The sequence below is a fragment of the Taudactylus pleione genome, unplaced genomic scaffold (genome assembly GCF_031769625.1).
Source record: "Taudactylus pleione unplaced genomic scaffold, aTauple2 ptg000430l, whole genome shotgun sequence".
NCBI classification, from domain to species: Eukaryota; Metazoa; Chordata; class Amphibia; order Anura; family Myobatrachidae; genus Taudactylus; species Taudactylus pleione.
This window is the reverse complement of record NW_028284832.1, coordinates 1,056,041-1,083,908: the sequence shown is the minus strand read 5'-3', so window position 1 is coordinate 1,083,908 and position 27,868 is coordinate 1,056,041. Positions and strand designations below refer to the sequence as shown.

Sequence of the window (27,868 nt, the reverse complement as noted above, 5' to 3'; positions counted from 1 at the left end):
AGTCATTGTAAACCTTTGTACTTATTTATATCACCTAAGAGGAAAGGGGTAGGATTATGGGACAGACTAAGACAATGCTACAGTAATGATATATTTAGTATTTCAATTGTGCTACAGGTTAAAAAATTTTAATTTCTTTTTAGGGACTTATAGAAAGCGTGCGCTTGTTGATAACTTCTATAGATAACTGAAACCATGATCCTCTAAGCGTCATCTCCTGAGATATATTTAAGCCTGGTGTAAAGAGAATATGGAAATGAGGGACAATGTATAGCAGTCATTATTGTAGTGGGAAAAGAGAAATGATCCCTACCATTATCCCTGGGGGGGTGGCAATGTAAGGTAATGAGCAGACTAGGGGCCTGATTCAGACCCACTCGCGAGCTGCTGTCCAATCTAAAGTGCCTGCCTTGCTGTTTCTCGGCTTAGCACTGCGCTGACATCCTCGCGGCCGGCACTTAAGTCGCAAAAACCGCCATTCTCTGACTAAACACCCACTGAAGGGATTGCAGTCGGACTAAACGGCGAGGTATATTGAAAACTCCGGGACCAATTTCCCGTTGCATTTCTCCTCTATCCAAATTGACAAATCCCCCCGACACCCCCCCTCCAATTGTCCATAAATAATTTGACTTTATCCTTAACCACAGGCCATGGTAGCCAGTTTGGGAGCCACTAGGTTAGGATATCTTCCTTGAGTGAAAGAGTGAACGCTCAGATATTGCTGTTGTATTTAAATGAACTTGTACATATTTTTACTTTATACCTTAGTCTATCTTTACTTTAACGACGTGTATAATCATCGTCACCCCTAACCAGAGCTCCTAATAAACCAGGGTTTGCAGATTAAGGGTGAAACTAAATGTTAACTTGGCAAGGCTAGAGGTGTATCTTTCCAGCACTGGAGTACAATTATCCTATTCTATAGCACTATATAAAACTTCTATTAAACAATCTTATTAATTGGATTAAATTTAAAAAAAAGCAAGATTCATTTCTGTATTTAACTGCCAATGGCAATTATATGGCTGAGTTTAGGTATAAATGTGACTATTTACAGCAGTGTTACTGAAACTGTCCTGCTGGACCCCTAAGTGCGTGTTTTCAAGATGGCCTCAGGAATATTTAGTACCATCTGTAGATAGGTCAACATCCTTACTACATATTGGGGGCGATTTTAATTGTTTTAGCCACACTAATAGGCACCCAATGTAGCAATTCAATTGTTTTGGGCGCCCATTAATTATCACACTTGTCGCCCATCTACAATGGGTTTGCCCGCGTAAAATAGCTAAACTGTCTTAAGATTTAGTGCCCAAACAGCAGTTTGGATGTCCAAACCATGGACTTATTGCACACTTCTGCTTGAAACCTCAGGAAGCTGCAAGCTGAAACAGCGCAGTCTTCTATTATGTCGAACGGAGTAACTATTGAATTGCTCCGTCGGGCGCCCATCACTGGCAGCCAGCCCCCACCAAATCAGGTGTACACACCCGCCGATGCACTTGCAACATATTGTCTGCGTTTTTAGGAATCATGGTTATCGCAAAATCCTATTGGCCGCGGTTTTTGCATATGTGAAAACTGTATAGGAATTAGCAAATTACTTTTCACCATCTCGGAGTAGCTGATTGTGCAAAATTGCTATTTTTGGGTAAAATTGTCAGGACTTGGACCGACCTCCCCCCCACATTTTTTTAATAGGGCCAATGACCTACTGTATAATTTTTGTGTTAAAGTGGTGGAAAATGGGTTTAAAGTAGTGGGTCTGGTATTTTGTGGGGCTGTATGGATGTGTCTCGCGCACATTTTTGCTTCCACCTACCTGAGGGTGCGGGTATAAGCGCCAGCAGCTATTGCGCTCAGACGGAGCAACAAATTAACTGCTCCGTCAGGTGCCTTAAAATATAAATAGCCGCAGACTAAACTGAATTGTCCCCTTAATATAGGTTTTGTTTATTAAACAACTCAAGAAGGTATTGTCTTTAAAAGTTTCGATCCTACATTTTGTTTTAGCATTAGGACTTATGCTGGGTACACACTGGCAGATATATTGGCCGATCAATTGATATATCTTTTGCCCGTCGGTCAGTGTATACAAGCGATATAGAGACATATCGTGTCGGCTGTGCTGCACAGCCGATGCCCAATAGATCTGCAGATATGTTGTGCCATTGTGCTGTGTACAGGCCGTCAGCCGACTGGGGGATGCGACAGGCCACCTGGCCAGTGGGACCTGCAGCTAGATGAGAGTTGGTCAGTATATTTGAACACCCATCTGCAGATATCTGTTAGGTGTGTACCAAACTTAAATAATCTCTACCTTTTTCATCTAAAACACACTATTAAGTCTAGCATATATACCATTTCCGGTAATTTATGGCCACTGCAGGGTGATGGCAATATGATCATGGATACAGTTGTCTGACCATAGAGATTGTGCCACATAATATAGTGGTATCACATATTGATTAAATGCGAGCCGCCTGCTTACCAGTGTTTTTTTTTTAATTGATTTTGAAATCCTCCCCCTATAATTTGTCTAGGGGGAATCCAACTGCTGGGTTCAGCCAGTTACGGTAATGCTGGCATCCAACGCTTTCCTGTGCACCTCTGCGCTGTGAGGCAAAACTTGCTTTGTAGATTTGCAGTCTCCGAATGCTAAATTGTGTTCATGTCCATTGTGCTGACTTGACTAACACCACCCGACCATTGAATTGAAATAAAGTAATGTATTTACTTATTATATTGAGACCTTTATCGGATGTTGATGATCAGAGTTCATTTTATTCTATGTGTAAATTCTAGATAATGTGTTCAATGCAGTTTCTTCAGTAGTAAGATGTTAGTGCAGAGGAAAAATCACCAACGAGTTTAATCTCAACTTCATCTGGGGGTAACAAACCATATGCCTACTGGGTTTTTTATTATATATTTTTCTCTTGTGATAAATGTTAGTGTGTAGTTTTTCTATGGAATTTCATGCATACACACTTTTAGTGCCACTAAATGAGACTAAACAAAATCCTATTCCACCAAGTTTTGGCTGTACCCCAGGGTGCAGAGTGAAAGCGCTGGCTGTACCCCAGGGTGCAGAGTGAAAGCGCTGGCTGTACCCCAGGGTGCAGAGTGAAAGCGCTGGCTGTACCCCAGGGTGCAGAGTGAAAGCACTGGCTGTACCCCAGGGTGCAGAGTGAAAGCGCTGGCTGTTCACCAATAACTGTTTAAACTCTGTTATAGCGGTTAAACCTGGCATAGAATAAAAATGCTTCTATTAGCTAATATTTACCGCCTGGTCCATATCCGAATGTCTCTCGCCTGTTCATTGGTGCTTCTGCATGTAGGTCCTTGGTATATGTGACATGCTAAGCAATATCTATTGTATGCACAAGCTCTGCAGACTACTTCCCTGTGTTTGAGTTCAATTAGGGTCCCTGTGCCAAAAAATAACTGCTCACAGGGGGGACCATTGTGGCCACACAGATGTCTCTGGAAAGATGGGAATCTGCTAAAATTGGCCTCTGGTATGCTAGGCCGTAGTGATCCTAAAAGCCTGTCTTATGGCAATAACATTTCCAATAAGTTAGTGATTTATAATGTCATTTGGATGCTGCGTGCTGGTTATGAGTCACAGCTGGCCCTAGAACATAGAAGCACAGTATATATATTTTTAGCCACAGTAGGGACCATTCTGGTATTCTATGCAGAAAGTTCTACACTTGTGACTTGTCCTCTATACCCTTATAGTGTGAATGTGCCACATAGTTAGTGAGTGCTCAGATGGAAAGTATAATGGAGTGAGGAGAATGTGACAGTAAATTGGGTAAGATTGTGGCATACATCTCATTAGTTTGCTCTCTGCTCATTGTGTGTGTTTGGTCACAGAAAATCACTTGATCTTTTCATTCTCTATAGATGTCGTGGGGTTTGAATAATGTTTTTAGTATGAGATTTCATGGTTACGTAGCTTATTATAAACTAATAGTGCTCCTCTAAGATACAGGGTTAAGAGTTCATAATGGTATTTCCTATGTACGGAGCTGGATCATTTTTATTTGATATATAAAATATGGTTCTATAAGGGAACCACTCTTGTATTACTTTGTCATACAGTTCCACTAGCAGCAGCTTCTCCTGTAAGCCTGTGTGTGTGCTTTATTACCTTTGGGCAGTGTCTTCCTTGCAGTTTCTTTACATCTTGGTCTGGTGCAGCCTTGCAGGTTTTTTTTTTTAATATTATTGTGAACATCACAGCATAGAAACGGTTAACTGGGGCATGGTCACATGACGGCGTAGTGGAGCGCCGGTCCGGGAAGTAAACAGCTCTGCACCTTCCGGGATCTCAGTGGTTCTGCAGCCGACATCATGCGGCACAGCCAGCTCTGTCTGCATCCCACTGACTCTAAACACATGACCTGCGTGCACAAAGCATACAGCTGTGGTTTTGCTGCATTATCCAAGCTTGCATAGTAATCTATACTGTCCCATTTACTGGGATGCAGTCGGCATTTACTTTAGGAGCGATTCTACAGTTACAGCTGGGTCAGTGGATTTGCAGGTTGTACATGAGCTCTGAGTCACATACTAGCAGTGCTATTGGTTATAGCAGTTGTTCATTCCCCAGCTATATAGTACATTTGCCTCTGCAAAGTAAAACTTATTTCACACTACCACACTTTTGTAAGGAACAGTTATGTTTGTGTATTGTTTTCAGAGATGTCTGTTTACGTCTGTTTTATCTTATTAGGTCAAATGTATTACACAGACATTTCTAATTGGTCAACGCTTTGATTAAAAGGAATGCCACATAATGAGGAAGCTTGTGTATGCAGGAATCGGCCGAGCATCCCCCTGTGGCACAGACACCCCCATAAGAGTAATAGCGGCAGTGATCTTGCATGAGTCGAAAGTGTAATACATAATCAAATATCCATAACCGGTATACTCATTAGAGGCAAACTAGTATTGTTACATATTAAAGTGCACGATTGCACCAACATTTCCCTCCCTGCCAGTCTGTGGCCATATTGGAGAAGTTATCCTGTTCATCACTCAGGCTGTGCAGTGCTCATAAATCCAAGTGGCTGTAATGTTAGGGCAAAATTCCTTTATACTCTGCCCCTGCCTATTTATAGGGAGTATCCTGTAATCCATTCATGGGTGAAATTGGAGTTTTTCAGGAGCCATTGTGATTTATAGCAACTGTTATCTAAAATGTGGTTACTTGGCTACATATTTCTTTGTCCTGTCTCCCTGTAAACAATTCAACAATTCTGCGAGGAGGGGGGCAGGACTCGCACCCCGCCCGCTGGGACACGCCCCCAGGTCGCTGGTAAGGCACAGATGGTGGTTCAGTGTGTACGAACAACCATCATCTGCAGATATATCTGTATAGTGTGTATGCTGATTACTGCAACTAATGCCCAAGGTTTAATTGCGGTAAACAGCATTTTCAGATTTTAATGCCAGGTGCAATACTGTAAGTTCGCAGCTAGACTCGCGGCACTAGTTAAGCTGGATTTCTGTTTGCACCTCAGGAGGGTGCAAGCAGAAATTCCTCTAGTCGCGGATTTACAGTGCGCCCAGTTGAATAGCTACTTGCACTCATTCCCGGAGCTAAACAAACTCACTGCACCACTAGCAAACACTAGTACTATAATTGAGTATTGTGACGCTAAAGCTGTGGTTCCCGCCCCTCCTCCATGTGATTTTTTGGACTTTCACCTGTTCTGATCACTGTATAGTTTATCCCATAATCTCTTCTGGCATGTTTGATGTCTGGACAGAGAAGCACACTCTGCCACTTGGCTGTAATTCCCACATTACTAACAAGTAAGCACTAGTAACATGCTTTACTCAGTGTGAGGCCTGACTGACTTACCTGCAGCTGTGACTTTTGTTTATTTATACTGGGGATTGGTACATTCCCCCCATCTCCACAAAGGATTTCTGCACGCAGATGATTTTTTAGCTATGCGTAGTGTAAATACTGTCACCATTTTGGTTAATGGTTTACTAGGTCAATAAAATACAATTGCAAGAGAGTAAAACCTCTGTGTACCCTATATAGAATGTATTAACTCCCATTACCATATTTCGCACTTTGTCATGTTAGAAAATGTGCGAAATATGGTAATATACAAAATACTCCAATTTGCAATAAAAAAAAATAGGCTTTACATTTTGCTATTTAAGACCCCTTCCTCTTTCACCGATTTGCTATATCACTACAGGCTTCATGCTGTTGGAGGGGATGTTTGTGAATAGAGATTTCCAAATCATTCCAGTGTCTCCATGGGATTACGGTCTATTCTATGGATCACGCTAAAATATGTTTGTATTTCAGTTCTTCCAGTGGTGTATTGCAGGGCTACAGATCTTCTCCCAAGTCCTAATATTTGCTTTGTCTACATCCCACTCCATCCATCTTGCCCTGTATTTTGCCTCATTTTCCTGTCCCTAAGGCAGAGAAGCATTTCCATTGCCTTATGCTCCAGCATAAGGATAGTGTGGATGTTAAGTGTTCTAGCCCTGAGGCTGTTAAGTTCATGAGATCAGAGCTAAGGCCCCTATCCACTAGACAATTAAGTTGAGCGGTTGAACGATAAAGATCATTCATAAATCAATTGCAAAAATGTCTAAAACCACCAGCGATGCGTGTGCCCGCTTGTCGTATAGACATCTATCATCGTGCAAACATGCTGGTAAACCTGACTATGTCAGGTTGAGCATGTTTGCACATGGATGAGTCTGCACTGAACGACTGCTGGTTCAGTGCAGGCACATCATACTGACAAACGACTGCACGATTACAATGTCGTAATCGTGCAGTCTTTTTCATGTCTGCTAGTGGATAGGCACCTTAAAGGAACTGCCACAGATTTATCTTGCAGGCACTGACCTGTCAAAGCTTCCTTTTTATACATCACTGGTCCAGAAACCTCACAGATCTTTGTCCCATGGAGTGTTCTCCCCTTTCTGCCATTACAGACAGTAAAGGTGCCCATCCACTAGGTGATTAAATTGAGTGATTGACCGATAACGACGTCGTAATCGTTTGAAGATTGTTCACTAAAATGTCTAAAAAGACCAGCGATGCACGTGCCAGCTGGTCGTTTTAGAGCAGGGCTTGACAAATTATTCAAAAATCTAGGAGCCAGGATGAAAGTGTAGGAGCCAGACCACAGCTTCCCCCTAAAAAATTACAGGAGTGTTACACACATTATACTATTCCACAACATGGTCACAGTTGAATGGATACAGTAAAATGGAGGCTCCCTCACTGCTCTTCACAGCTCCCCTGCTTTACCCCCCACCCTCCAGTAATAAAGGACCACATTTCACATAAAACAATGATGCCAGAAAGTACAACAAACCCCCCTCCCCTCATGGTCACACCACTATCCCTCTGAAGCCGCTCCACAATCCCTGGCCAGGCATAGACCCTACTACCGGAGAGCTCTATGCAGTCGGAGATGGGAGACAGTAGACAGCCGGGGACGTACAGGAGGATCAGCGTAGACTGGGACAGACAGCAGGGATCAGAGCAGGCCAGGATGGAGAAGAGTCATCAGCACAGGCCGGGACGGACAGAGGCACAGCAGTCACCTCAGGCAACACTCAGCACATGCACTCCTGTGCATGATATGAACACCGCAATACTATAGACACGAATATCTGCCGGAGCTGATGGGGATCTGCTTTTCCCCCTCACTGCAAAATCTAGTGGCCAGGCAGCAAAGTCTGGTAGCCATGGTGACCTGGCTCCCGGATTTGCCGAGCCCTATTTTAGACCATCTATCATCGTGCAAACATGCTGGTCAACCGGACGACAGCATGTTAGCAGATGATTGATGTTCCTACACTGAACGACTGCTTGTTCAGTGTAGGCACATCACATAATAAACAGGCAGGCAAACGACTACATGATTACAATGTCTATAATCGTGCAGTCTTTTGCCTGTCTTCTAGTGGATGGGCAGCATAACTGTCGTAGGCCTCGCTGCCTTCACCTATAAGGGCACCCTTTCACAGATGATCGGTTCCTGAGGACACATTCATTTGTTCCACATTCTCTCCCTGTCTTCATTGTTTGATAGTGCTTTGTGGTATAGTGAAGGTTTCATTCCCTTCTCCTGGAGTGTGCGTTTCATAATATTGTCTTGGATCTGCTATGACTGGTCATAGAACTCACTGTGCTCTTGTTTGGAAATACGCTGACAAGCTGAAGGACCTTTCACAGGTTTCTGTCAGTCTCTCTTCCATCTCTTTAATCAGGATGACTGCCTAGTCATGAAGGGGTGCATGGTCGACAAGTCTTTAATGTCTAATGCACTGTTCTACCTCTGTCCCCGCTACACTGTACTAAAAGGTCTCAAGCATTAGGTGAACTGGGTGTTGGCGTGTGCAGTTCTTTGAGCTGACAGTGTGCCACTTCTACTGATGTGGTGAGTCAGTGTCCACGTGCTGAAAGCTGGTAATTCCCTTCAGTTTGTGATCACGTTTATCAGCAGTGCAGGGAGCACGCGGCTGCAAGCACAGAAATGTTGTGTTGTCAAAACCCATCCCCACCAGGAAGCACACGCCATGGGATAAATACACAATTTATATTATAGGCAATGCACATCTGGCATGTTATTGTAGTGCAGTAACTATTTTTTTTTTTTTTTAGGGATCAGTATTTTCGGGAGAGCATGTACACATGGAAATCACATTAATATATTGGTGTTTTCTGTAGTGTAACCTTTACCTCTGCCTTTATTATCCTTTATATGGTGCCACAGGTCCAATTCCTCTCCCACTTATATCTGACTGTATCTCTCTTCCCACCCTCTTCTCTCTGCAAATGAATGCAGCCTCTCCAACTGATTACTTCCTCCCACAACCGCAGCCAAGACTTTACACGTGCTGCTCCCTACCTCTGGAATTCTCTACCTCTCATTCTCTCCACCTCTTTATAAACTTCAAACAGACTCTAAAGACACACTTTTTCATCCCATGATCACGGTCTACACCATCTGTTACCCTGTCTCTCTGCCCCTCCCCTCTAGAATGCAAGCTCCCACCAGCAGGACCCTGTTCCCCATGTTTCTCCCCCCCCCCCCTTATAATCTTCTCCATACTCCTTTGAACAGCACCACTAGCCATTGACTTCTGCCATCCTGCTACTTATTTGTGTGATAAGACCACTGTTGCAGCAATGTTTATATACCTTGTACTTGTCCTGCATCGCCTTGTAGTGTAAGTCACTGTTCTCTTGTTCTGCTCAGCTGTTTATGTACTTTATTTATGTGGCACCTCAAGGGTTCCGTAGCAGCCAACAAAGGATAATAGTAAATGCTTAAATGCACCCCTGCAACTGTGTATGTATGTGTGTGTTTTTAAATTAGTTTGGAAATATGCCAATGATGCAGTTCTATGATAAATTATAGATTTCTAAAATCAGGATTAAGACAAGTTTAGTAAACTTCTTCACTGTGACTAGTCTCCCTCTGATGCTAAACATTATGTAATCTGTGTTGAAAGCGAAGGAAGATATTAACTACACATGCTTATAAAGGCATTGACCATTGCCCTAGTTAAATCTAGTCCTGATAAAGTGGCTCAGTGCATTCTACCAACTTTACCATATTGGTTACCCTACTCGGATATCCCCTAGGATCGGTGCAGTATTTAAAGTTCTTGTTTGAATTTGTCTGGAGATTTGCTGTATGGTCTGTGTACCATCATGTGCCTCTAGATTAATCATCCATATCTCAGACTAATGTGTAACAGTCCTTGTAAGGACTAACTATGAGCCATAAACACCATTCCGCTTATAAGATCATGCATTACCTCCTTACCTGCTGTAGTCCCACAGATCAGAGCCAAATTTGTAATGTGTTCCCTGGTTTGTACGGTGTAGTACCTAGAACCCTGAGTCAAAGCTCTACCTGCAGTCCTGAATCTGAGTAAGTGGTCTTTGCTCACAAGCAAAGAGGTACTGCAGCAGCTATACATAAACCAAGAAGTGGTTTCAGTGAAGGAGCCATGTTATTGACGGTAAAGGGAGAAAACCACAGATACTGATGAGAAAAGATGGACGCAGAGTATTGCTGGGCATACACTATACGAATATGTAGCGAATCTGCTAGATATCAGCATATCTCCTAGATAATTGGACGACACGTTCGACCTCTAATTATCTCAGACATGCTGGAATCGTCCAGCATGTCCAAAAGATTCAATGGGCTCAGTTCAATTCAATGCTTATTGAATAGCGCTGGGAAGGAGCTCCCAGAGCTATTCAATTCAGTGCACTGTTATGTCGGAGAGTGCCTGTTCTCACACCTTTAAACATGGTGTTAGGTTGGAGAATGCCAGTTCTCACGACTAAAGTGCAACCTAAGTGCCTGTCTCGATGCTGTTTCCGCCGCGCTAATGACAGAAAACTGCGTCGCGCCAGGTGTTTTGTCAGATATGTTACAGTATATGACCATGATATCTGCATTCCTCCCCTGGGGAGGAGACAGTCCCACATTACTCCCCTGTGGGAAAATGTTGGCTGGTCAGCAGCACGCACACTGCCAGATGTGGCCGACCAATCATTGGGATTAATTCAACGCAAATTGAATAACGCCGGTAAGGAGGTCCCGTAGCTATTCAATTCAGTGCTCTGTTAAGCCGTCAGGATCTCTTCTCGCACCCCTCCAGACGGTGCGTGGAGAAATCAGAGCAAAGTGCCTGCCGTGAGGCTGTTTTCCGGCTTAGCGCGGCGCTATCAGCCTCATAGCCGGCACTTGAGTCAGAGAATGCCGGTTTTCGCAACTAAATGCCCAGGTTAAGTCGCAAGTATCAGCATTCTCCAGCTTAACTCATTCCCGCTGGAGTAAACATCACGGACAATTGCATAGCTCCGAGAGCTTTCTCCCGACACTATTGAATTCCTGCTAAATTGAATCGCTCCCGTGGTTCCTGTATTAATAAAGAACCATTGTTGGTGGCTGAATTACTACAACTTTTTTAAATTGCTTATCAAAATGTTTTACAGTTCTAATATTTTCATCTCTTTTCAACATGGTTTTGTAACGGAGGCCATGAAGTGCATACCCAACCGTACAGTCCACTGTATTTATTTAGATGTGGGCTCATTCTGATGAGGTGCAGGGGACTATTAGAAATGATGACCCAGCTTCTTTTGAATGAGTGTTTCATTTTATGGTAGTATGATAAATCTATCCGACATTAAGATTTAATTATTCAAAGAATAGACCCACTGCTGCGATCCTCATACACCACAGACCAAGCAGAGCATTCATCAGTTGTTCATTTGCTGATGCACACAGTGGCATTCTGATTGGATTCTACACAATTTTGTATGATTTGCATAGTGGGGGAAAAAGCTAAACTAAAATCTCTGCCCTGCCTTGTTGTGGCCGTTTGCTGTATAACTTCCCAGTGGTCCAATGCTGCGAGGACAATGGTCAAATGTGCTGATGTTCTACAAAAAGCACTGAAATTCATACAGCCTTAGCCTTCTTTATTGGGGCTACTTCTCTTTAAAGGCAGCGAGTCAATCCTGTCAATACATGAATAACCAATGTTGTGGATTGTCCCCAAAAGAAATGGTAGACATCCCAGGTTGGCTACTGTAGTCTTACTAAATAATGCGCAGTTGGGTACTGTAGACCTTTTTTTTTTTTTTCTTCAGGGTCCATAGGGATCCACAGGGATACCATGGGGATATTATGGTTGGAGAGATCCAGGCACCAAACAGTTAAAGCTTCAGCTCCCAGGATGCCTCGGGTCCTCCATATATATCCCACCCCTAACCACAGGCCTTCAGTTCGTTTGGTGTGGCAGGCTCAAGACGCACCTTTGTAACAGGGGACTGCTCAGGCAGTCCTAAGCTTTAATTTTATGTTTTTATTTTGTGTTTTTGGGTTGGCAGTACTAAGCATCTGAATTAAGACTCATGTACTGTAACTCCATCTACCTCCGCCGGGCCGCAATACCAGTAACTGGGCTGATGATTCCGGCGGGTCGCGGCTGAGCTTGCTAGCAGCAATGCTGTGACCTGGACTGCAACCTGACTCATGAAGATGTTGGGTAAGGTGATTCCTTGCTTATGGGGAATTGCGAGCTGCAGTTCTTGCTTCTGGTGTCACACACCAGAAGCCACTGCAGTCAGGGCCCGGGATTGTCCGCGTCCTCGCTACACCACCAGGGCATTATCGTCTGACGCTGGGGTTCGACAGCAGATGCTTCTGCTGCAACGAGGCCAGTGTACCCAGCTGGTTAACGCAGCTTAAGGAAGGTAGGTGCTCCCCCAGCAGCTCCTCTCCCAACCCAGATGCAGTCCCTACGAAGGGTTTTGAGCATCTGGGTTGCTCCACCTACCCTCCACGTGCGCGAGATGCTCTGTAGCTGTTGGTCTCCGGAGGGATTGGGGCAGTCTCCCTGTAAGCCTCTCCCTTGGTTAAGGTATATAGAGTGCTCTATATCCTACCATTCCTTTGTGTAGTTGATTTAAAGTCAATTACTTATATTACATATGCATTGTATGTGACTGTTTGCTAGCCTTTGTATTGACACTGTTTTTTTATTTCTGTCTGTCAATTATAACGATCACTATTTTTTCTCTCCATACACTTGGGGTGGAGGTTTTTCTGAGTACTTCACATTCATTAAGATTTTGTGAAGGCTGTCACATAACATTGCGATTATTGCCTTTATTGAACATGTCAAAAGATAAAGGGATACAGGAGGGGGAGTCCTCGGTGCTGGTTTCATGTAAATCATGTATGGCTAATTTGTCCCCTCAGGACATTAAGGATGGTTTGTTTGTTGTCTGTTATAAAGAGCCACCTCACCAGTCCAGTTTACCTGTCCCTGGACAAGAGCCGTCTTGGGTATCCTCTTTGTCCCAGGTAATAAAGCAGTTTTTGGATCATATGGCTGCTCCCACTATGCCTCTTTGGATGGGGTGTCCACAGCATGCTATGTTTGCACCTCCTATGCATCCTTCCTGGAAGGATGTTTATGGCCATGTCAGAGTATGGCTCCATCTAATGTTGATAGCAGACCGGTAGTTACTACGGCGCCTAAGCCCAAGTTATCTTATCAGTCTGCTCAACATATGGATTAGGATGCATCAGACGAATCAGATGATGCGCAGGGTTCCTCTCCAGGGTGTAGCTCGGGGGAGGACGACCGTCCGTCCACAGTGGATGTCACTTCTTTGGTGAAGGCGGTTATATCAATCCTAGATATTCAGGATGATGAACCAGCTCATAGTAAGAAGGCTCCAGTGTTTAATCACCACCGGAAGGTGGTCAAAACGGAGCTTCCTATATCTGAACAGCTTACTGATCTTATGGATGAGGGATGGGGTAACCCTGACAAACTTTGTGAAAGAGAATAACATCATTGTATCCTTTTCCCAGCTACTGTATGTACTAAGCGGGAGGTACCTCCTACTGTGGATGCTCATGTGACTCATTTAATCAGAAATGCTACTTTGCCTATTCAATCAGCATCTTCCCTGAAGAATTTCACAGTTGAAAATATTGTTGTAAGACATGCCTCAAATCTTTTTATCATCTGGAGCCGTTACTCGCTCCAGCTATGGCTGGAGCCTGGGTAGCCAAAGCTGTTGAGTGGATGGGAGTATTGGAAGATTCTCTACCAAATACTACCAGAGAGCAGATGATGTATATCTCCCACATACAGGAGGTGGCTTCCTATCTGGGAGAAGCTGCTGTAGATGCTGGAATCTTAGCTTCTAAAGCATCAGCAGCTGTGGCACGCAGGGCCCTTTGATCCTGAATCAGCCTTCCTGAATCTTAACCAAAAAAGGTGTGGTAAGTTTAATCTTTCTATGGCAAAGTACTTTTTGGAGCAGAGTTGGATAAAATAGCTAATCTCTGGTGGCTTCGAAGTCAGCAGGTCTGCCAACTACGGCGACTATAAAGTCTAGGCAGGTTTCTTTTTGGTACTCACAGACCAGCAAGGGAAGAGTCTTCCTCTAAGACGTCCTAGCTTTCGCAAAATGTCAAGGCATCAAACTAAGTCTGGCCCGGCAAGACGTCCAGCTTCTAAACTGGATGACAAATCCCCAGCCTGATGGGGCAGGCCTCATCCCAGGTAATAAGACCCTACACTAGCCAACCTGGGACGTCTAAGTAATGCACAATGGGGTACTGTAGACTTTTTTTTTTTTTTTTGTCTTAGAGAAGTAGATTTGTGCCACATTTTGATGATGTCATCTCTCTGTGCTTGGAGGTTTTCATTTGTAGAATGGTCTTCTCTTTTCAGGTCTTGTCTATTATTAGCCCAGCTCTGGTCACGCCGGGGTCTGGTCCCTTTGTTTAAAATAAATGCCATAATCCAGGTCTCTACAAACTTCAATAGGCTTTCAATTCATTGCAGAATAGGGAAAGGTCTTTGTGGCGCAGGTTCTACAAATTACTCGGTACCACTTATAAATGGGTCCAAGTTTATTAAAGGTTTGTCACAGAACAGTAAGCTACCACTCTGACTTTATTATCCTTTATATTGTGCCACAAAGGTACCGCAGCGCCTTTACACAGTACATAAATGAGGGCACTATAAGTTATTAGAAGGACAAGGACATAGTTGCTGACGCCACATGCTGCTTGTGTTATGCAACTATGTTTATAAACCAAGTGTTAGGTGCCAATTGGGGAGTTACGAGTACATGTTAGTATAAGTAGGGGAAGGAGAAGCACGTGAGGGACGAGGGCCCTGCTCGCTTACATTCTAAAGGGGAGAGAGACAGGCGACACAGATGGGGCAGATAGTGAGGAAGGAGCATGGAGCAGCGGGTTAGGATATATGCTGCGGAATGTGTGTGTTAAGATGACCTTATGTCAAACTTAAGTTCTTCATTCATCGATCTCTATAACAATAAATACATTTTATTTGTTATTTACATGAGAAATAGACAAAAATTATAGCACAACAACTTTATTTTGTACGTTACATTATAGCATCTAAATAAATCCAGCTAAAGATGCAGATATTATGGGACTGGCCCGCCATACTTAGGTTTTCGGCACCATACGGGGACTTGGGGTTAGGTTGCGGGAGGGGGGAGGTTAGTTTCATGCACCACCGGGGGAGGTTATGGTTAGCCACTAAGGGGGAGGGTTAAGGGTAGGCACTTACTGGGAGGAAAGGGGGGGGTATAAAGGGGCGAGGGTAGCAAAAAAGGACGGTTAGGGGGTAAATAGGACAGCGGAACATTACTTAGCGTTACCCTGTCGGGTTTCGAACCATCGGGATGCCGCTGTCAGTGTACTGACAGCCGGCATCTCCTCAGTCGGTATTTCATACCATTTCCCTGCAAACGTGTCTGTGCTCACTGACTGAGACCCCACCCTCAGTACTCAACACACACTAGATTGGGACGCAATAAAGTCTAAAGGTGCGTATCCACTCGCAGATCTTGGAATGACAGTACGATTCAACATTGTAATCGTACAGTCCTTCCTCTTCCCCTGTAGTGCCTACACTGAACGATAGGTCGTACAGTGCAGGCACCCTCCCTCATCCCCGAACATGCCCAATCTGTCATCGGCACATTGACCAGCATGTTCAGGCGATGATTGATGTCGAAAATGACCAGTGGGAGCGACATTTTCATGCCCGATTTCTGCATGATTAATCGTTCAATCGCTCTGTCGGCAGGTGGATACGCGACTTAAGATAATCAAACTGTGAGAGGGGAGTAGAACATCAGATTCACAATAAATTCCTAACTTCATTTATAGTAGTGGTTGCTAATATAAAAGTATTGGCAGATTACCTAAAACCGTTTTTTCAAAGCTGTGGCAGACTTGGCTGATTACACTTCATACAGTATATAAAGAAAACACCACCTTGAAAAACACTGGCATAAGCAAATGTAAAGAATCGGCAGTGTAACTAGCTTATGCTTTCACTCTTCTATATGCAAGATAAACGCTACATTTCCACCATTGTAGAAACCAGCTGTGACTAACTTTGAAGCAGTTTGTAAGTTTTCCCCTTCTACATTTAGTTTCTGGAGCCCTCTTCCTCCTCTTAAGACCACGTACACTACCATTAGACTAACAAGTACAATCAGTGAGTGGCCCTTTCTCCAGTCTCAATTCATTGTGCTAGCCAAAATGTATTCCATTATTACAGTCCATGGCATAATAATCACTGTTTTCCACAGGGGCTTGCAGCCCACATAGATTAACTGGATGTGGTTGCTATGAGTAATGATGGCCCAGTGTTCCAAAGGAGCTATGTTTTATGAGGCCTTAATAATCCCCACTAATAACCAAAGAGATTGTAGGTTACTTAATGCGGTTCGTTTTGGACATTTTTATTTTCTTTTATAGAAGAAGCCATGGCAAGAAATTACATTTGTTTTACCTTTTTAAGTAGAAGTCTGAATGTATACTTGACCAGGCCATTCTTTGACCTTATTTGTGTGAAATAAACTTGTGCTACAATATTGTTTTATTACCAGTTATTTATAGAGTGCATGGAAATATTCTGCAGCACTTTACAGTGAATATTTTCAGCCTTTGACATCACTCCCTGCCGCAGTGGAGCTTACAATCTATTTTCCGTATCGCATGGACAGATGCGCTCTAGGGTTTTTTTTTGTTTTTTGTGTCAGCAGCCAATGTAACTACCAGTGTGTATTTGGTGTGGGAGGAAACAGGAGCACCTGGAGGCACACCATGCAAACGCTGTAGCACATACAATACATGACCTCAGTGCTGTGAGAAAGTAATGCTAACCATTACCTCTACCATGCTGCCCACGTAGTATAGGAGAGGACAAGGGCTGACCTCAGTGTAGACATGATGGTTTCCCAGCTAGATCACTTCTCTGTACTTCAGAAAGACCTATGGTGGTTCCAATTGACATTGAAAAAGCATTTGGCGACATTCACATGTTCCAGTTTTTCTGCTGGTCAGTAATTGATCCCGCCCACCGTCCAAATGACATGAGGCGGTACAGTCCGTGATGGTTCAATTTGTGACCCCCAACATGCAAACCCACTGCAGTCCTCATCGTTCTTCTCACTGTGCATGTAAGAAAGTGTTTTCTACTGCTTTTTGGGGATTTTTGTATCCGTATCTGTGTTGTGAAAATTTGCAAAATGCCTATTTTAGTTATTTGCCTTTCCCCATATTAATGAGGCAAAAGTTTATTTGCATGTCGCTGGTTTGTTTTGTTGTATTCATGTAATTGTGTATTTTGGAATTACCATAAGCTGCTTTCCTGGGGCAACTTGAAGTTTATGGATACAGTCTTTGGAGCATCACCTATGCCATATTTATAGGCCACGTAGTCTTTCCCCAGTAACATTACGTGGGCACACATCTTAAATTTGGAGTTGTTAACACCTTAAAAGAGAAGGACCGACAATTGCAATCATGTGACGAGCGTCCGCAACAATGATCTTCCCACAACACAGTAACCTGGTGCTATCGTAATGTCTTTTTAGGATTGACAGGAGATCCAGGGGAGGAGCTTACATGTATTATGGAGAAAAGGCAAGCAATGGCAACTGACTTGTTAGTGCTGTCCTCTAATAAAAATATTTACATTACACAGGGCAGGGGAGAATATAGCATGAGAGTCCCTTTATACAAAGTATCCTATATGAAGTATAAGTAATAGTGTCCTGGGAAGGCAAATTACATTTTGCCAGGCAGGGAGCACAAGTAGGTGGACTGAGTGTCCCCCTACTTCTGTTCAAATCCTTCAGTTTGGGGGGAGATGTTTGAGTGATTATCGTTTGCTTCCACATACCAGCAGATTATCGTTCGTTGGACCGATGACATTCTGGTGTATGGCCAACATTGCTTACTGTGCAAAAGAGGGGAATTCAATTGAATGTGACTTTATTTAGCCCCGGTGCTGTTCAATTGGCCTCTCTGTAAACCTGCGACTAGAGGATTTCTGCTCTGACCTTCCTGAGGTGGGAGCAGAAATCGTACTCAACTAGTGCCGCAACGCTAGTTACAAGCTTACCAAAGCATTAAGTTGGAAAATGCAGTTTACTGCGCCTGAGCCTCAACATTGGTCGCGGCAAGTTGCTTCTACCGGCTTAAGTGCTGGGCACGTTGGGAAGATTAAACTCTTTCAATTGAATTAGATGAGAAATCATTCTCCATAATCTTACTGCAGTGTGTTTTAGAATAGCTGTAGTTGGTGGTCTCATCCAACACCTCCACATTGTGGTGTTGTGACGGGTGTTACATGATCTACATGTCACTACAATGTATAGTCTGCACTATTTACTGGCTGTCCGTGACACAGATCTAATGCTGTGGTTTTACATCACTTTTTAAAGACCCATGACCTATTGGTTCTGTTGTGCAACTTATCTAATGTAATTGAACATTTTGTTTTTAAAGGATAAAGATAAAGTTTCCCTAAGTAAAACTCCAAAGTTGGATCGAAGTGATGGAGGGAAAGAAGTGAAAGAGAAAACTACAAAAAGAAAATTGCCTTTTTCAGTTGGGACAAATGGAGATCAAAAAGATTCAGACACAGGTAACGTCTGCTCTACACTATACACCTGCCGCCTGCTGTGTCCTCCTTTTATGTGGTTTTGTGGTCTCCGGGCATTTTATTCAGCTTTTCCGAATTCTGTGGAGACTGAGCTTCTGTGTCTTAGACTGAGAGCAGTAATATATAGCTTTCTCGGTAGGGAACCGCCACATATATAACATTTTTAATTTTTTTTGCTCCTAGTTTTTGTAAACCTGAAAAGATCCTAGTGTCAGTGCTGTGCCAGATGGACAATGTGAGCACCATCGTCTGTCTACTGGGTTAATGTTCCTTGGGTTATGCTGAGACGTGTGGGTAATCGCACCTGTGCTACCGGGGAAGAGTGCTGGGTGCCTCATTCACGCTTTGTCAACAGTTAACAGCAATTGAGCTCTATAAGCACAACATCTTTTAGCTGGAAAAGTGCAAGTGTCCCTGTAGGGAGTGGTTTCATTCTGTGGGGAGAATTCAGTTCTCTTTACGGTGATGTAGCTCCTGTGTTAAGTGCTCAGAGCTATTCGGTTGTCCTTGTGGAAAACCCGCAATAAGTGGAATTCTGCGCACACCGTCCTGAGGTGCAAGTAGAAATTTGTGCTAACGGCTCAGGGCTAGTTGCGGCATGCAATAACATAGCGTCCAGCACTTAAGCCGTAAGATATAGTTTACTGTGACTATTCCCTAGGCCTTAGTTGTAGTAAGGTGCATCTCCTGGCTTAATTGCCAGACTGGATGCAGTCAATTAACTCCAGGCACTTAACCCGGCAGCTACATCCCCGCAAGGAGAATTGAAGTCTCCCCTGTGAGTTTCAGGTTTGTGTCCAAATACATTTGGCAAAACAGTCCTCTTATCAAAGCATGAAGATTCAATTCTTTATCGGACGCCTTAACTACCAATTCAGTAGTTGCTCTGTTCGGGTGCCCATAGCCGCGGGTAGACACCTTTCTGCAGCCTCCTGAGGTGGTGAGCAGAAATGTGTGAGAAGTGTGCACTTTGAGTAACCAAAGCAGCTGTTGGGGCACACACGTACCACGGGTTTCTGTCTGCAGCAACATTTGAATTGTTCAGTCAGGCACCCTTTAGTTAAGGCGCCTGATTAAAGAAAATAATTACCCCCCCCCCCCAAAGTTTATTTCCAAACTGATCATGCAGCAGTAGGGGTTCACCGTTGCTCAAAATTTCCATCTCCCACAATTTTACGCTGCTGGCAAAAAAAAGGCATAATCATATTGTGTATAGTGTGTAATAAGAGTCATTGGGTGTGTCTGTAAAGTACACATGCGAAGCAAACTTTGTAAAATCTCTAATTTGTGTTAAATCCAGTTGCCTTGCTGACTGCATTTATATTCTGTATAAGAAACTGATGACTAATATGTAATGGAAAGGACAAGTGTACAAAGGTACAGCAAAGCTTATGAAGCCCTGCAACCAGAAAGAGGGGTGCGGAAAATATAAACTAAAAAGGACAGACAGGTGCTTATAATGCAAATTAATTACGTGAATTTAAAGTAGTATATTAGAACACAGCCCTGATTACCACCAGGTAAGGGTCTCTGCACTAAGATACATTTTAAATAGTGTTAATTCTTCTGCTGCCAGTATAATGTTTAATACGTTTTGGCAAGTCAGCTACCAGGATGAATCTGTAGGGCGGTTTAATTGTTTAAAGGCTGCTGGGAAAATATACAGAAGTGTAGGGTTAATTTTGTTTGCTTACTCTTCCCTATACAATGCTCATAAATAATATATATGAAGAGAAGTTAAATTCTTGGCACAACTTACATAGCTCTAATTGTGAATATCCCATGTGGGCAGCACATCTCAGACCTCTCTTAGACAACATGTCGGCCCAGATCTCAACATTGCTTCTAGACGTGTTAGTGTTGGGAGTCTGATATTCTACTGAATAAAGCGAAATGGAATAAAAGTATGCACCCAGTTTGCTGTTGAACATTTGTGCAGCAATTGTACTGGAAGCAGGCTTGCCATATCATCCCTTTAATTGGAATCTGTATGATTTACTGCCGGACGCATGGCCGGCGGTTGGAATCCTGACAGCGGCATCCCGGCAGCAGTGAAAATCCTGATCGTCCTAAGGTGTAAGTATTTGCTAACTCATTCTACTTTCTAACTCTCACTTAAGGGTGCCTAACCCTAACCTCCTGGGGGGGGTGCCTAACCCTAAGTCCCCCCCGGGAACCCTAAACCTAACCCTCCCCAGCGGCTATCCGCGCCTGGCGTCCCTTTGATCGGGATGCCGGGCGTCGGACTCCCGGCGTATGTCTGACAGGCGTCAGGATTTCGACGCCTGGCTTTAGACCCTTGCCGGGATCAGACAGTCGGGAAGCCGGCGGTCCGGATTACGTCCGTTGGCTTCCCGACTGCCATCCCTTTAATTTGGGACACATATGAATGACAGATACTGTGGCTCGCTGACTTCAAGTCTCCATTTCTCCTGATTTTAATCAGCCACAGAACCTGTGTAATTGAAGTGCCCTGAATTAAAAGGATGGTATGGCAAGCCTAACTATAAGCAATGGATTTCGGGCATCCCATAGAATCTCCATTACACAGAAATGGATATCTGCTTACACTTAATGCTGCCATGGTATCTCCATAGAAAGTGAGCTCTGACAAACCACTCTAGGAGGGACTTCAATTCCTGGTGATGTGCCTGCCAAGCTTCACAGTGATGTCTGCCAGAGTTTTCATCAGCTTGTTACCGCAGCCCATACACTGCACGTTTTGCTACGCTCTCCTATTGGGTGGGAGGCAAAACCTGTTGTAGATGGATGGTTTACGAAACAGTCATTTTTTTCCAAATGCTTTAAAATGACTTCCAACTTGAAATGCTACTACAGAGTTCTCCTGTGTTTCTATAGACCCAAATATTGCTGTATTTGTGTGTTGTGACTGGTAGATATAGCAAGCAGTGGGTTGGGGGGTAGGACTCGCCAGATGAGGGACCCCCACACTTTCTATTAAGAAGCGAATGTTTTTTTTTTTTTTTTATAACTTTGGTTAAAAAAAAAAGTTATTGCTACTGCTTGTTATACTCCAGATATGTTTTATAGCAATGCATATTAGCCTTGGTGAGCATATCCTACAGATTGTAAGCTTGCAAACAGGATGTCCTTATCGTTTTGTTTACTTAGTCTACTAGTTCAATAACTATTTGTTCCCTGTTGTAAAGCACTGTGAAGTTTGCTGGTGTTATAAATGTGGGTTAAATATTGCTGTTAAGATGGTGACCGAAGATTCATATCTTAGAGTACTGCAGATAGATGAATTGGCGTTAATCCGATTAGGTGTGAATTGGGTCCTGTAAACTGTTCTCATTTTAAATTCAATCTGCAAATTTTCAGCTGCAATCCATTTCCTAACTCTCATGGCTTTTTTTTAGAGGAAATTAGCAGGTGAAAGGTACAAATGTCAGGTATACCCCTCTGAATGAATAATCATGCACTTTGATGTGTTTATTGTCCAAATTATACTAGTTAGACAGGTAATTTTTCATCTGAATTTTTCTAAAAAGCTCAAAGGGTGTAAATGATGTGGGAAATGTATGTGGAGGTGTAAATGATGTAGGACAGGTGTGTGGAGGTGTAAATGATGGGGAACAGGTATGTGGAGGTGTAAATGATGTGGGACAGGTATGTAGAGCTGTAAATGATGTGGGGCAGGTATGTGGAGCTGTAATGATGTGGGACAGGTAGGTGGAGGAGTAAATGATGTGGGACAGGTATGTGGAGCTGTAATGATGTGGGACAGGTAGGTGGAGGTGTAAATGATGTGGGACAGGTAGGTGGAGGTGTAAATGATGTGGGACAGGTAGGTGGAGGTGTAAATGATGTGGGACAGGTAGGTGGAGGTGTAATGATGTGGGACAGGTAGGTGGAGGTGTAAATGATGTGGGACAGGTATGTGGAGCTGTAAATGATGTGGGACAGGTAGGTGGAGCTGTAATGATGCGGGACAGGTAGGTGGAGGTGTAAATGATGTGGGACAGGTAGGTGGAGGTGTAAATGATGTGGGACAGGTAGGTGGAGGTGTAAATGATGTGGGACAGGTAGGTGGAGGTGTAAATGGGGGGACAGGTAGGGGGTGGTGTAAATGGGGGGACAGGTAGGGGGTGGTGTAAATGGGGGGACAGGTAGGGGGTGGTGTAAATGGGGGGACAGGTAGGGGGTGGTGTAAATGGGGGGACAGGTAGGGGGTGGTGTAAATGGGGGGACAGGTAGGGGGTGGTGTAAATGATGGGGGGACAGGTAGGGGGTGGTGTAAATGATGGTAGAGGGTTTTTTGAACTTGTATAGAAACACTCAAAATCACACTTCAAGCATTTTCCTGTAACCCAAAATGTTAGACTTTAATTTGATGAAAAACGTTTCCCATCATTTTTCAACAATTATAAAAAAAAAAAGTGTGTATTTATGACCTTTTATGAACCTCCAGTACTTATGGCCACTAACAGCTTTTTATCTGGTCCTGCTATTTGAGTTGCCAATTTTTGGGGTCCAGGATGGTTTAACAACTTTTTCATGATTTTCTGCGAGTTGGCTTTTTGTGCAAAATGTGTGAATTGTTGCCACTAGTAGTGCGCGCTCTCTTGTCACTTTAGACGAAACCGTTGAATTGCCCCCTATATGGTTTCACGTCTGCATGTTTTTGCTGTTGATTTTGTAAGATGCAGGACTGGCATCAGTTTAGTGTCAATCTGCCATTCAGAGCAGACCTGAAAACATTTCACCTGTCTCAGGGGGGAATTCAATTGTTTTGGGCGCAGCAATAATTAATGGATGCCTGACGTAGCAATTCATTTTTCGTTGCCCATTTATTATTGCTTGTTGCGCCCAGTTAGACAGGGTTTAGCCATATATATAGCGGCTAGACCAGCCTTAAGTCCTGGTCAGGGCACCCAACCCATAGACTTCTCACACATTTCTGCTTGCCGCCTCAGGGTCAGTTATTGTAGTGGCGGAATTTGTAAGCGAGTGATATTCCTATAGCCGTGCACACCTGTTACCACAAGTGGCTTTATAATCACTAAGGCATAATGAATGATTTTTTATTTTTTTTATGTAATATATATATACACACAGATATTTGTCAATTGGGTTAGTGTGGCTTGCCGCCAGTAATTACATTTTGTAGCTTTCGTCTAACCTGCATGGGAGCTGTTCAATTGTTTGGCCGACCATCCCTATGGCTGACCTTATTGCGGATTTCTGCTCGCATGCTCCTGCGGTGTCAGCAGAAAACCGCGGAAAGTAGGGCTCCAAGGTTGGTTGCAAGTGCTCAGTGCAGATAATCCAGTGCTTTCTCGCACAAATAAGGGGCAGTCACAGGAATTGAATGGCCCCATAAGGAGCAGTTACTGGTGGGAATGTAATCAGATAGATGCTTGTAAAAGTGTAGATATGTCTGTGGTTTTGCAGTGAGATTAAAGCAATCAACGTCATTTGGTCTCAAAATATCATGGTGGTATTGTACATGTACCTCTTAAAATGCATACACACAACGATTTTTTGAACGGTTATCGTTAACGATATTTTTTATCGTTCACTTTCTGAGCGAAAACTATTATCGTTCATGCGCGTTCACGTTTGTAGGTCAGTCAGACTGGCCAACTCAACGATTTTCATTAAGTTAATATGCAAAAATCGTTTGTAGTTTAAAAAAATCATTCATTACATTTAGTAAATGAACGATTTTAGTAAACGAGTTTCGTTCATTTTTTCCCTTGAAAAATGAACGAAAATTGTTTACTAAAATCGTTAATTTACTAAATTGTTGTGTATGCAGATTTGTCAGATGAACGATCCAACGATTTGAACTACAAACAATTTTTGACTGCATTAAAACGAATGGAATCGTCCAAATCTGACTGCAAACACATCAGATGTCAGATATCGTTTCTGACCATCGGGAACGCTCATCGTTCAAATATGTCAGATTTTCCTTAAGATATGAACGATTGAACATTTTTTAAATCGTTATCGTTCAGATCTGAAGAATAATATGACCGTGTGTATGCACCATTAGAAATAAAAATACATTTTAACAAAATCCACTGCTTTAAATCAAGCTGCAAAATCATCAAAAAAATCTGCTTTTATAAACTCTTACCCCATTACAATTGTCCCAACTGAAATACAAACAAAAAAAGAAATGGCGCATACTCACATTGTATAATACAACACCACTGTGATTCTGCCAGCCTTAAGCTTTTGTGAATCAAAATGGAATAGGCTCTAGACAGGTATTTTTTATTTTGTATAAACAGATTCTCTATAGATACATAGATCTTGTGCCGGGTACACACTTGCAGATGAGATCTGATGAATGCTCTGACCCGACTGCAATTACCAGATCGGTGTGCACCAGTATACCAGGTCTTCAGTTCTCCGACCGGATCAGAAGGTCGGGAACAAGATGGTGTGTGCGCAGCACAGCAGATCCCGACCTCCTGATCTGACTGTTGCAGTTGTCCAGTTACTTCTCCTGCATACACACTATACAATTATTGAGACATACATGCAATTATCGGCTAATCAGCCAGATAATTAATTGAATAGTGTGTACCCAGCTTGTAGCTCAATTAAACTTCATCCATATTTTTTTTTTCTTTAAGAGATTGATACTAAGTTAGGACTACAGCATTTGTAATATGAAGTTCTGTTTTTAATCTTAAACCACAATGGTGGAATTCAATTAAGCGCGATGTTGAATAGCGACGGGAGGGAGCTTCTGAAGCTATTCAATACATCGCGCTGTTTGGGCACGCTAAGGATTTCTTCTCGCACCCCCCTGGGGATGCGAGGAGAAATCCGAACAAAGTGCCGGACGCGCAGCTCTTCTTCTGCTTAGCGCGGCGCTAACAGCCGTGCGCCCGGCACTTTGGTCGGAGAATATTCAATTTGCGTTGAATTGAATCGCCCCCCATGATTTTAGCCAATTGCCTGCTCAAATGCATGTTACAGTTCATGTTATATTCTCTCTTCATTGAGGAAAGTTCCCCATACGTGAACATTGGCAGACGTCCGCTGTGTAGGAAAAAAATCTCCCTTCACAATTAAAAATTTCTTGAACGTTGCTGGTTTTTGCAAACCCATGAAATATACATAGTTTGGAATTTAGACTTTATTTAAAAAAACAAAAAACAAATTGCCATGTAATGCTGGCCATACACTAGTACAACCAGCATAAGATGCGATTCATCATACGGTTTCCGTTGAGCTCCCTGGCAGTCCCGGCCGCACGATTTGGTACTTTTTGACACAATGTATATACGATCTCGTGTACGATCATTCGCTCCTATACGATGGGTCGTGATACGATCGATCGTGTGCCTCACTAAAAACGTGCCATCATAATAGGTTTAAATGACGCTGGTCGGACGCACTATGCATCGCATGCGCAAATACAGGGCACGATCTGCATACGCTTACGACTGATGATATGGGCTGCAAGTCTGATCATAAGATACAATCAGGGCCGCCAAGAGCCAAGGCGGGCCCCGGTAATAGGGGGCGTGGCCTAATCTCGGGAGGCGTGGCCATGCCCCTTGCCGAAAAAAAAAGAAATAAAAAAGATTTGCGGCGCTGCGCGCCAGGGAGGGGGCGCTCTGAGCCCCCTCAGCCCACCGCAAAGCCAGGGGGGGCGTGATCAGTGTGATCTCTTCCTCGCACAGGAGACTGCTGTGGCTGCACGAGCAGTCTCCAACTGCAGCTCAGCACACGCTGTGTGCTGGGCTGCTGTGAGGGAGGGGGGGCGGCGTCGGACCTGGCCCCCTCAGTAAGCCCGGGTAATCTGTACCTGCTCCCCCCCCCCCCCCCTCCTCGGCGCCCCTGGATACAATAGAAGAGGTGGGAGCGCGCAGCAGATCATATTCCTACCTAAATACTACATAGACTTAAACCAGTACAGATGCCTAGATATTGGCTGTTTATCCGGTTTCTGTAAACACTTATTCCTCTGTAAAGGGCTATTCCACAATTCTGGAATAATGGGATGTGCTTCAGTAGAACCTGCCAGGATGGCAGTATAAAGCTTACACCACAGACAGTTTGCTAACCGACTTATTCTATCAAGTCAATTACAGCAGTTTCTATCTTTAGGAAAGCATTATAATGGAATCAGCCTAATGGCTTTGTGCAGGCCAGCGGCAGCCGTGTGGGGGAGGTAGTGTCTTCTGGGCAGGGTATTGATCAGGCTGCCATTATGTTCTCTAAGCCTTTAACCAGTTGCTTTAATCTGACCCACTGAAGAAAACTATTGGACTTAGTGGTGTGAGCTGATGGGCTTTTTTTGTTGTGGCTTTTTTTCATACTATGCACAGATACTTCCAATTGGGATTTGATCATATGCTTACACTCTTCAGGATATATTTTTACAGGTATGCATTTGATTTCAAGCTTGTAATACAAATGTTTATGGTATGTGCTCCTCCACACTGTAAATATAAAATGACATAGAAGCAGAGCTACACATGATCAGAACTGAAGCCAGACTTACCTTTTTAGCAGGTGGGGATATTCTTAAGGGCTTTGCTACCTTGTTTGGGGCGCAGTGGTTTTACAGATTTGTCTTGTGTTGTCCCTAGCCGCAATACAATACAGACAGCATCCACATGTTCGCCATTCAATAAAGATAGCATTCATATGACTGCCATACAGTACAAATAGCACCCATGTGACCGCCATCGGCAGGACCGGCATGCAGTGTCAGTAGCATAGTTACACACATTAGGGGTACTTTATAACCCTGCACAACCATATGGGGGTACAGGTTTAGAGGAAACAAAACTGAGGAATACTGATGTAGATCGATACAGTATATAGAGACCTGTAGATGGTGCCGTTGCCTCGCTTTTGGCGCACTGCTTTTGAGATACGTACCATCATGAAATCACTTTAATGGAACTGTACTGCACTGGAACTGTGGTTACTGGTACCAAATGAGAATCACAGTTCTGAGACATTGGGGACTGCCTTGCTCTGGCTCTTGAAAGAAGGGCAGGGAAGCGTGCAAAAAACTTTCATAAACCTATCAAACCTGGCTGCAATATGGAAAGTTGTGGGATAATGTTTACAACAATATGTGTCCATGCTTTAGGGTTGCCTGTTTGGCCATGCAAATCCAGAGAGGCATGTCCGCATTGCCATTCCTGGCATGTGTCCTAGTGCAAACCGCAGCTTCTGGTCTCTAGTTGAAAACTGCAGGTAAAATGTATCCTACAAAACATTCTGTATTTGTTATTAGCGGTTCCTTGTGAAGTGTAGGAACATAGCACATTAGTTTCTTAAAATAATTTTTGCAAACACA

General features: G+C 43.5%; 1 protein-coding gene across 1 annotated transcript in view; it reads left to right on the top strand.

The window, feature by feature from the left end:
• Window positions 1–27,868, top strand: part of ANKRD11 (ankyrin repeat domain 11) — a 208,706-nt gene that overhangs the window by 130,654 nt on the left and 50,184 nt on the right. The window contains exon 4 of the mRNA XM_088447357.1: window positions 18,408–18,546. Within this exon, the coding sequence (XP_088303483.1) occupies window positions 18,408–18,546 (139 nt within the window). The remainder of the gene's footprint in view (window positions 1–18,407; window positions 18,547–27,868) is intronic.